The sequence below is a fragment of the Chenopodium album genome, chromosome 27 (assembly GCF_948465745.1).
Source record: "Chenopodium album chromosome 27, dcCheAlbu1.1, whole genome shotgun sequence".
NCBI classification, from domain to species: Eukaryota; Viridiplantae; Streptophyta; class Magnoliopsida; order Caryophyllales; family Amaranthaceae; genus Chenopodium; species Chenopodium album.
Window position 1 is genome coordinate 36660200 of NC_137860.1, and position 12324 is coordinate 36672523.

Consider the following 12324-nt stretch of genomic DNA (forward strand, 5'->3'; position numbering starts at 1 on the left):
TTAATAATTAATAATTAATAATTAATAATTAATAATTAATAATTAATAATTAATAATTAATAATTAATAATTAATAATTAATAATTAATAATTAATAATTAATAATACTTATTAATTATTAATTATTAATTATTAATAATTAATAATTAGTAATTAATAATTATCAATCAATAATTAATAATTAATAATTAATAATTCTCAACCAATAATTAGTAATTAATAATTGGTAATTAATTAATTATTAATTTGTAATTAGTAATTGATAATTGATAATTAATAATCAGTAATTAATAATTAATAATTATTAATCTATAATTAATAATTAATAATCAGTAATTAATAATTAATTATTAATAATTAATAATTAGTAATTAATAATAAGTAATCAGTAATTAATAATTAGTAATTAATAATTTATAAATAGTAATTAATAATCAATAATCAATAGTTAATAATTTATAATTAGTAATTCATAATCAATACTTATTAATTAATAATTTATAATTAGTAATTAGTAATAAAAAATTAGTAATTAATAATTTATAATTAGTAATTAATAATCTATTATTAGTAATTAATAATTAATAATTATTATTTAATAATTAGTAAATTAGTAGTTATAAGTACTTAAAAATTAATAGTTAGTACTCCGTAATTAGTAATTATTAGTACTTAATTATTAATAACTAGTAATTAACAATTGTTAGTAATATGTAATTAATATTAAGTGCTTAATACTTAGTAATTAGTACTTAATAACTAGTAGTTTATAATTAATAATAAGTAATTATAAATTAGTAGTTAATATTTTGTATTAGTAATTAATAATTAATAATACTGATAATAAATGTATAAGAATACATAATAATGCCCTTTAAGGTTGTTTTGCATAGTTACAACCAATATCTAACAGCTGATTTTACCAAACATGTTTACATACAATAAATAGTCAAATAGCCACTACAAACAGCCAATACTAACAGCCAGTCAAACAAGCCAAGTTAAACAACCAGCAGCCAACAGCCAATTGCCAAACAAGGCCATAGTTCGTGCTTTAGCTAAAAAAAAGTGAAGTAATTTAAAACTTTTGTTTTTAGAAAAGTAATGTAATTAAAAAAAACGGAAAAAGTAAATAATGGGGAGTGGGCAATAGGCGGGTAGCTAAAAATAGCTGTGAAGTGGTTAACCTTTGTGAATTGCCTGGGTGCAGTTGCGTGAAACGCACTTGACGTAAACAAGTGAGAAGAAAATCGAATAATAAAATACTCGTAAGTTATTATTTTGATGGTAACAATCAATAACATTTAACAAACCCCTTTTCTCATTGTTTAGTTTGTGAGTAACCGACGATCCAATTTCTCTCCCGAGTCCTGATCTGGATTTCTATCATGGATGTCCCTAGCTCCTGGGACGCCCTCAGAAAACAGGTTTGCTTTTTTGTAATGCTTCGTTAATTTCGAGTTGAATTTGGGAATTCATTGGAATTTTTACTTTACTGTTAGGGTTATACCAATTGACATGTTTTAGGGTTAGGAATTAATCACTGATTGTTGTTGGAAATCAGATTTAATATAACTTGATCATAATCATGTCAATTCGTTTTTGGATTGCTAATTGATACTTGAAGCTGTAGAATTGTGTGAGAGTAGAATTTCCAACTTACAATTCCTTTTGTTTATGCTAATCAAAATGACATTCATTCATTACACAATCCAATTATATGCTAATTGTCTCCTTCATTCCCAAGGGGTGTTGCGTATAGTTTAAAGGCGGATAATTCTTAAGACTTGATTGATGTGTCATAATTCCACAATTTAGGCTCGGAAACTTGAAGCGCAGCTGGATGAGCAGATGAATACATACCGCAAACTCGTTGCTACAAAAGTTGAAACAACAGATAACAATCTTGAGTCCGGAATAGAACAACTATTAAAGCAGCTTGATCTTGTTAACAATCAGATGCGAGCTTGGGTGTCATCTGGAGGCTCCGAGATGGTTTCTCACACCTTAACCAGACACCAAGAGATCCTTCAAGATTTAACTCAGGTGTGTTTTGTTGCATATTCACTTCAGAGACTTACTTGATCAAAGTGTTCAAATTTTCATAACTCTATTGTTATGCATGGTATGTGTGTCTGTGTTTTGTGCTGTTCGTATTTTTTTTTTTTATTCTGTAAAGTTACTAATATTGAAAAGAACATTATTCTGTGGAGACTGATGTTACGTTTTCATGGATAATGGGTACTTGAAATGCTGAATTTGATTCCATGCTGTTTATCATTAAGTTTAGTGATTCTAATCCGTATTGTCAATGATTTCAAACTTTTGCACAAGCAGTAATGATTTCTTTTGTTTACTCACTTTACAGTGATGCTTTATCTTTTTTCTTCATCCTGAGTAACTGTTGCGTTATTTGTAGTAGCTTGATGCGCGGTTGATTGTTGATATCTAACTTAATGTTTGACATGGTTGAAGTGCAGGAGTTTTATCGGCTTCGGTCCAGCCTTAGAGCTAAGCAAGAACACGCTTCACTGCTACAAGACTTCAGGGAATTTGATCGTAGCAGGCTTGACTTAGAAGAAGGAGGAAATTCAGTGGAGCAATCTCTGCTAAAGGAGCATGCAACTATCAGCAGGAACACAGGGCAGGTATTAGACAAATATTTTATTATTATTATTATTATTACTTAAACCTTCAATTCTACCGATGGAGAGTTGAATTGGATTTGTTATCCATTGTCCCTTATGGTCACAACAGCAGAAATCATCGTAAATAGCGGTTCCATAGTTGCTGTAGTTATGTAGCGCTACAAAAAAGTTCTGATTTTTACATCAGTCTTTGAAACTACTTTAGAAAAATATATCTTTTACAGTAAGTTATAGAGCTGTTGCCATAGCATATCTATAAATGGTTTATGGCAGCGAGTGTGGCTGTTGTAAACCTACAGCAGAATGTGGGGAGTTTTCAATTTGCCTAAACTAATATTCGACGAAATGCCTGTAGGTTGTGTTGTGCTTGGTACTTAGGATGAACCATCAATATTTTATTGAAAATTTATTAGTAGTATATTGATTTCCTTAACTTGATCTAAATCAATCAATCAACCAATCAATCAAAGCCTTAATCTCATCGAGGTCGGCTACATAAACCAAAAGTGATTATTCAGTATATTCATCCACAAAAATCTTCTTCTTTCATCCCTTACGTTCAAACACATCATTCTCATGTAAATTCATTTGATTCATATCCTTCCTAAGTGTAACACACTAGCTCATTGTGACTGGAATATAATTATATAAAAGCAATAAAGATGCAATAGGGAAGAAGGCTATTGATTAATTGATTGCTAGATGAAGTCTTGGAAAATAAGGTGGCTTGAGGCCACTACTCTCTAGTGAGTACCTTGAGGGTACGACTCTCCTTAACCTAGGGATTACAAAATGACTGCCTACCCAACACACTCCCTCTTCCCCTTTCTTATATTTAAATAACAAGCCAAAAACAAAAGAGACAAAATGGTGTCACACCCACAGAGGATGTTGCTACAAATTCTGAGCTGCTCACTGATTGGTGCACTGATTTGGTGGCCTTCCCTGCTGTGCTTGTGGCTGTCCTTTCTTCCCTCTACGCTCATAGGTGATCCAATCCTTGTGCTTGCTCTTCCCAGCAGTCGTTACACTAACTCCTTCCAACCAAGTCATTTCCGGTCTCCCTATACCTCGTTTAAGCTCTCCATAATCCCACTCTTCCACTCTTTGTTCCGGTGCGCCTTTGGGTCTTCGTCTTACTCTCTGAACCAATGCAGACAATTTTCCCTTATTTTGTCTGCAATGCCTGTAACACCCATTTTCTTGCAAATAACTTTTTTTTTCCCTCCTGATTCTATCTCTTAGAGTGCTCCTACACATCCATCTTAACATGCACATTTGCGTAACCTTCACTCCTTCAGTACTATAAAGCAACACAACACTGGTCTTATGGAAGTCCTATAGAATTTGATCTAAAACATATTTATATATCACTGTCATTGTTAGCTAATGTCAGTTGTTGCCAGTATGGCCTTATAGATATTAAATTTAAAACAGATCTCAAGCAAAACCAACACTAGAAGTGCAAAGAATGAAAACAATAAACAAAAGTTTTAGGTTAAAATAAAAATTGTAGTAATATTCTGATCAAGCAAAGATATCTACGGCTATAGAAGCTACTTGGACAAAAAGAAACAAAGAGTCAACTATTTAACAACCTATTAGAAGCTTTAAATGCCAACTATTAAAACAACTTTATGTCGGGCCTTGTCAAGAGATGCAACAGCTATGCCTTGTTTGGAGTTCCATATAGAAAGGTTTAAATGATAACATAAGAAGTATGTTAGAGAAGGTTATAAAAGTCTGATCTTTCTCAATACTGTGGTTGGCAATTGAGAGAGTTTTCTTCTATGATTACAGACATCTTAGGACTCTGGAAAACCTTCCTTAAAATTTTGGTAGCAGTTGTAATATATGGATCCTTATTGTTGATGAGTTGGAGATTTAAAAGTTTGAATTCTGAACAGGGTGACAGGGGAATCATTATTTCTGATGAGAGGTTATACTGGAATCTGTTAGGGCTTGAGTGTTGTTTGACTAACCAAAGTTTCAGGAATGGTTTATGCTAGAAAAAACAGTAGGTAAATGTTAGGTTAAGACTTGTCTTCTTTCATAGTTTTCTCACCCATTTGCCAAATGGAATGGTGTTATAGTGCTATATCATGTGTCTTTCTCTGGCTGTTTACTTTGACATCATAAACCTGAATTTCTCAACTTGGGTTCCTCCCCAATTAATCTCGAAATTTGTAATATCAAAGTTAGACTATATTCAAGCAGATGCCATATGTCTATAATGGCAAAAAAATTGCTTCTTCTTTGAGGAAGAGAATGAGGCACATTAATTGGTTAAAGGTGTTGTTGGAGGAGAGAAAGTTTCGAGTTTGATGGGCTCCTCATGGTTCGAGGACCTTTAATTATTGTTTATGAGGCAAATTTTTCCTCTGTAGAAGAACACAAAAGAAGCATTTCACATGTATAATTCCCTCCCCACCCCCCTCCCACCACCCCCACGCTCTCTCTGAGCCAAAACCTTACAGTCCTTGGTTGAGAATGGGGAATAGGGGATAAGAGAGAAGATAAGAGGCTTACTTGGGTTAGCCTTATGGGAGTTGCTATCTGATGTGTTACTTTGCTTATCTCCTATACATTTATGATTTTCCATTGTTAGTGATTGCTGTCATTTTCAACCATATAAGAGCATATTATAATTTGAAGCTCAGTAATTCAGTGTATTCTCAAATTATTTCTACCTCATGTTGTAATTGTTCTAAAAGGTGCCCATTATATCCTTCTAATTGTTGATGGTACCTCATACTGTATGTTCCTTTTTGAGAATTGATTAATATACTGGTTCTTATAAGTTAACATTGCTTATGTCTCCATAATTCCATGCTCCTCCAACTTCATATCTTTATATTTTATTCTACATAACTTCGACTGAAAGTTTGCAAGCTTGGTTTGAATTCATGTTAAAAGTTCACGCTCTGTAAGGATTGTATTATGCAAGTATAAACTCTTGTACTAGAACTTTCGACAAGAGCAAGTTCTCTTTTATTTTTATTTTTATTTTGAGAGTTATCAAGAAGATATTGGCAATAAGTAGATACTAATATGTTTAATACCTTCACTTCACAATGTTTTTCCTAGTCGATTTGGAAAGAGTTAGAAAAGCGAAAACAAAATTAACCATTTTCTCAAATAAAGGGGGTTGATGGAATTCAGGAAAAATATAATAAATAAGAAAATTTTTACAATGTATAGAGAGAAAACGGTATGCAGGTTAATTAAAATGAAATATATGAAAATGGAGAGGACTTTTTTTTAAAACAGAGGGAGTCAATTGTTGTTATTGACAATGTTTGATGTTTCTTTTAAAATTTTATAGTGTAAAATAAGAATTACAACCATGATTTTAAATCTTGGATGCGGTTGCAATTGTGAGCAATGCGGGTAGAATGCAGCTGTTGCGGCCTAATATATCAGTCGTGTTAAATATATCGGTCGTGGTAAGCTCAAATTCCCTTACAATGCAGTTTTGATGTAGTGATGCGGCCGAGATTTAATACCATGGTTACAATATTTTAGAAAATTATAAGATATTTATGAGGCAAAGGTTGGCTGAAAATGACTTGGTTGGAAGGAGTTAGGAAGGATATGAAGCAAATGGATTTGCATGAGAATGAGCCAATGAGGTATTTGATCGTAAGGGATGGGGATTTTTGTGGATGACTATATGGAATAATCACTGTTGTTTCATGTAGCCGACCCCACTTATGGGATTAAGGTTTTGATTGATTGATTGATAAGATGTTTATGGTCCATGCGATTGGTGAATACTGGATAGTACTGGCCAACGTTGGAGGCAGCATCTGTTGTTGTCATAGCAAGATTTAGGCTGCAAAAATATTAGCCACTGTTTCTAATATTCTATGGAATTGCAATATGTTGATAGTATGATGTTTTTGTTTGCCTTTGGGCCTTGGCTAATTGATATGTGTGATGATGAATTAGCCTTTTCCAGTAATAAAAAAATTAATTTTTTTTTTTAAAGGTTGTGAGTCTCACTCCATTGAAGAGACAACAATTTGGCGTATTAGCCATGAATTTTTGATGAAGAGTGTAGTGGTGCATATACTTTCCAATAAGTTTTGGACTATATATCTACCTGGGGCCTTGGTGGGTAGTGGGGGCAGGGGAGGTGAGATGACTTGTCTTTGGTACCTAAGGGTTATTACTTATTAGCCATGTATTCAGATTGGGGAATATTTGGATTAAAATTTTAACTAGCCTTTGATAGTCAAGCTTCTAGTAGGAAATTCAGTGTTTTATTGACTTTTCTGCTGAGCTGTTATGCTTCATTACAATATGGTCAAAATTAGGAATGGCCCACATCACCCAATGTTGCTGAAAAAGAATAAGCCGTGAGCAATTACTATAGAGGTCATTATACTTGAAACTAGATAAAATCTTGTTTCACCCATTACTATCCTTATTAGAATTAGTCGAATGTTTGTACTCTGTGATGTACGAGTAGTTAAAATGTTCTTTCATTGACAATTATGCTCTAATTGAATTCAGTTCTCAATGCAAGTTTTATCTTTATTTGCAAATGGAGCTACATTTTCCGGGGGTAGGAATGTAGGATAACAAGATGTCCTTAAACGTTCAATCTTGTACCCAAATTAATCAGGAAGGGCTTCTAGTTTCACCACCCTCATACATTAAACTGCCATAAGGATATTGTCAATTGTTTGCTCTACTTCTTAACAGGTTATGCCCAAATTAATCAAATAAATACTTACAAAATGAGCTCTCAAATTTATCTCAATTGATATATCCCTGAGAATATCTTGTGTAGAGCAGGAAAAGTCTAAAATGGCATAGTTATAGTTATTATTGTCTGACTTGAGGATAGTGAGATGAAAAGGAAGGTCCTAAGCACATAACTATTCAAACCAGCTACCTTAGGAAAAGCGTACTTTTCAGCCTACAATGGACAGGTTGAATTTGCTCCAAGAAGTTTAGAATATTGGGTATATTAAATTTTTGAAGCAATATTCAGTTTTGTAAAATCTCTTTTCTTTGTGCTTCACTGATTTGATTCCGCTGGTAATCATTCCACTGATTTGCAGATGGATTCTGTTATTTCTCAAGCACAATCTACCCTTGGCACACTAGTACTCCAGCGTTCAACTTTTGGGGGCATCAATTCAAAGATCAGTAATGTTAGCAGCCGTCTTCCAACGGTATGTAATTTGATATCTTGCAAACTGTCAAATTACTCTAGTATTCAAATATATGGAGTCATGTAGATGTATGATGTGATGTTGTTATGCAAGCATCAAAAGATAAAATTGAGGTTGGTGAATCGGATGATAATATGTTGGGGAAATTCTCATCGGTAGCCCTATGTTATTTCACATTGGATATAGTAATGACAGAAAAAGTTATTATCAATGGTAACCTACTCTTATTTTTATATCAAATGGTAACATTATGATCATATCAAATCCAATGTGCAGTGAGAGTAACCCTAATATTGGTAGATATTGATACAATGGCTTGGTTTATAAATATTAGACTTGAATTGGACCATAAGAGCAATAAGAAACACCATAATTGGTTATACTGTTTTGGGTCCGTTTAGGGCCCTGAATCCCTCTAATTGATAGCTAGCTCCATTCTCATGTGTTGTATTATAATTTGTGACAATGCTATAGGTGAATCAAATTCTTGCCTCTATAAAGAGGAAAAGGTCGATGGACACTATCATACTTTCACTTGTCGCATCTGTATGCACATTCCTCATATTCATATACTGGCTGACCAAGTAGGGCAACATGATTGGATATTCTTTGTGGAGACTCGGGGGACTTCTTCCTGCTTTATCATCTGGAGGCTACTTTTCACATTTCCTTGCTTTATCCCATGGAAGATCCTCTTTATCTTCCACTTAGCTAGCATCTGCGAATTGTGGGGACAGGAAAAGCGAAAATGCATGCCATGAGGACTAAGAATGAAGTTAATGGGATTGATAACAGCATATGTCGGGGTCATTTGTTGTTTCCTTTCATGTAAAGTCAGTATAGTAAGTTGTGTGAACTTGTGTTGGTATAGGATTGTACCTTTTCTTAATACTGTATAATGTGTGTATGCTATGGGTAACCAACTGCATACATTAAATCCTACCTTGCAAGTCGAAAGGTCGTTCCATTCTTCCTTACATTGAAAGGTCAATAGCTATATACCTGTGCATGTGTAATTTTTGACGAGATATGCTTAGGCAGTTACTTACAATGTGATTAAAAACTCATGTACATTTATTTTAACAGCAGCTGATTTGGTGTAATATGCTTGTAAGATAGAATTTTCCTGAACCACAGAAATGATGAAATATCAGGATAGAATATGCCATATGGTCCCATCCCACTAAGTTTGCCATTTTATGATGATAAATTTTTGTTTGATCGAGTGATATGCAAGGATCCAGGTTGCTCCTCGATCTAGTGGTGCTGGAACAAACTCGAGAAGAAAGCTATGGTCTTTTGGAACCATCTTTCAATTACGGTATGTTCACATTTACTTAAATTCAGTTCAATTCTATTCAATTCAGTTCCAATCAGTTTATTTTAGCTCCAATCAGTTGAGTTCAGCTCCTAATTTCCTTCTCTCATAAAATATTCAGCTCATGAGCTCAGTTCATCTCAGTTTAGTAAATGTGAACAGGCCTTAGTCGCCGTTGGTTCTTTGTTTTCTTTTGGGCTCATTTCTTTGTGTGTGTTTTTGTTGGAAGTTGTTCACCTTTTGGTTTTTTTTTTGGTTTTTTTTTTTTTTTTTTTTTTTGCGTTAAGGTTGCACGTTGTTGATAAATTTTTTTTCCTTGAAGATCCGAGGGCTTTCAACAAGTGTCCTGGGAATTTGTAAAGTTCTACTTGTTTGTTTGAAAGACAACCATGTAAAGAACTACATGTATGTCGGTTATTTTTTTTATTTTTTTTTTATATATTTTTAGGGTATATTATATATGATCGAAATCGAACTTAATAGTAAGCAATAATATTATTTGAACCACTTTTAAACAAAAAAAATGGTGAAATTAAACTGAATGGACAATGAAACAAGAAAATCTATCTAAGATTGGAAAAGGGATCTAGTGCTCGATTTCTTTAGCAGCATGTGTGGAGTAGAATTTGACTCAACTCTCCCAATTTAGCTAGTTACCAAAGACTATGATTGTGATTTATGAAATATAGACAGTAAAATCTTGGAAAGTCGCCTTAAGGATCATGTATCATCATACAAAGTAACTATAATTTAAAAAATAAAAAATAAATAAAAAACACCTTATCCATGATATTATGCATGTTGTTCACCAAATACGAGAACCTTTCAGTAGTAAGCGTTAATTTTCATTATCAAGTGTACAAGTCAATTAGTGGTTCGTGGAGGCGAAAGTACCATGCGCATGGTGCATCTGTAAAAAAAAAAAAAAAGCGGAAAGAACATTGTATAGAGATGTAAAGAACATTTAGCAATATGAAAAGAACATTTAGTAAAGGTGAAAAGAACATGTTATAGAATTGTAAAAATTAAAGAAATGAACATAACACTATCTTATAAAGAACATCATCTTCAACCTTTGTCACATTATTCTCAAATTCAACATCTATACCTACCAAGATTTAACAAATTTTAAAAAGAAAAATAAACAATGAATTTTATGATTACAAAATATTCTAATTCATATCTAAAAAAGTAACACAATTAAAGAAAAATAAATACAAAATTTCATTCAAAATTATCTTCGATCTTTGATTAACAAATCCACATATTCACCTTTAATTCATTAAAAATCACTCCATTAATAAAACAATGATTAAAGCACCACGAAACTCAATCTAAATGCTCAACCATCGTCTTCTATTAGAAGAATTTCTTTTTCTCTATAAATTTTCTATTTCTCACTCTAAAATTTTTATCCCTCTCTCTAAAAAATTCAAACATACAAGTGAAATTAAATGTGAGAAAATATACAAATTTCTAAATTGAAATTGGGAAATAATTACCAAAACTCTTCAATTATGGAACAAATATCATTTAAAGATTGAAAAACTAGATGTTCTTTAAAAAATACTATTATGTTTTTTTTTTTTTTTTTTTTTTTTGTTGAATAAAAATAATATTCATTACATTATATCATCATGCTCTTTATTAATATTAGGATGTTCTTTAAATATATTTTACAAAGAACATAAAGCTGGATGTTTTTTAACAAAATAGTTATATGTTCTTTACAAAACAACTATATGTTCATTACAAAACAACCATATGTGATGTTCTTTATAAAATAACTATATGTTCTTTACAAAACAACTATATGTTCTTTACTGAACAACTATATGTTCATTCCGCCTTTTTTAAAGAAAAAACCGGATGCACGGAGTATGGTGAATCCGCCTCATGATAAAAATTTCAGTATAATGTAAATATGTTACACTGTCATGTGGACTGAACATTGAATTATATTAGAGGTGATTTTAATCACATACAAGTATAGCAATAATGTTTACATCTTAATCACTGTTCCTATTCCAAAATAATTGACAGAAGCTAACTATTTACATTATATAACTTTGATTATAGTTTCTTTTATTAAATTATAAAATTCAAATGTCATTGTCTAAAATATTGTTAAATTAGTATTAATGTACACTTTGTAGTATCAACTTTTTTTTACTAGTAGGTATAACTGTATAATGGTCAAACTAATTCAGGACAAATGTGTTAAATTTATTATAGCTATTTACTTATTTCGAAATGAAGAGAGTAACAAAATTGTAATAGATGAAGAAACCTTATTGTACTTATCTATGTCTGTGTGATCATATGATGGCAGGAGACATGAAAAGTTTTCTTTAGTTTGAAGTACTCCAGGCCAGTTGAGAAGTGAATAATAATTGCACGTTATATTCCTTACCCCAATCATGCAAAGCAAACAGTGATTTAATTAATTTGCTCCCTAACTTTTAATTTGGTTAAGTCAGAAATAGAACACTATCTATCAGCTATCACATCGAGGTCTCTCTCTCTTTGTATTATATTGGTGAGTCATGTTCAAGGTTGATGATATATCAGAGGACATCACATCATACAAGAATAGTACTTCATATACTTCGTATATATTATAGTGCATTTTAACGCTATGCGTACCGTTTAAAGTATGTCAAGTTTTAGAATTAAAAATGAAAAAGCTAACTCTACAAATTATAATGTATCATTAAAGTATAAGTTGTCCTTGTCAAAAAAAAAAAAAAAAAAGTATAAGTTGTCTTAGGGGTCGTTTGGGTCATTAGGGAACAGTGATGGATCCAGGATTTGTGAAATGGGGGTACGAAATGAATTTCGATAAAAAAAATACAAAATATTGTGAATTGCAATAATGTTTTCCTAACTAAATTTTGAGTTAGTAAATCATAAATCATTTTACTTTGTATTACGAATTGCGTGTACGATACATCCCATCCTCCGATGATCAGTCTTATTATTGAGTAACTAAATATGTTTACGGAAAAAAAGAGATTATCGAAGAGACCTGTTATTTGGAACAACAAGTCTCTTTGATTGAAAATTACTTATCTACCGCTGGAAAAATTATCACCAACGTGGCTAAGAGACCTGTTTTTTAAGTTGGTGCAGTGGTCTCTTTAATATTTACACAAAAAAGGCCGGTTGATTT

The 12324-nt window shown here is 32.0% G+C and overlaps 1 protein-coding gene across 1 annotated transcript; it reads left to right on the plus strand.

The window, feature by feature from the left end:
* The first annotated feature begins 1271 nt into the window (after window positions 1-1271).
* On the plus strand, window positions 1272-8811 carry LOC145620740 (Golgi SNAP receptor complex member 1-1-like). Its single transcript, XM_081675450.1, has 5 exons — window positions 1272-1427; window positions 1819-2046; window positions 2481-2648; window positions 7721-7834; window positions 8309-8811. The coding sequence occupies exons 1-5, from the start codon at window positions 1389-1391 to the stop codon at window positions 8420-8422; spliced, it is 663 nt and encodes a 220-aa protein (XP_081531576.1). The 5' UTR covers window positions 1272-1388; the 3' UTR covers window positions 8423-8811.
* The last annotated feature ends 3513 nt before the right edge of the window (window positions 8812-12324 follow it).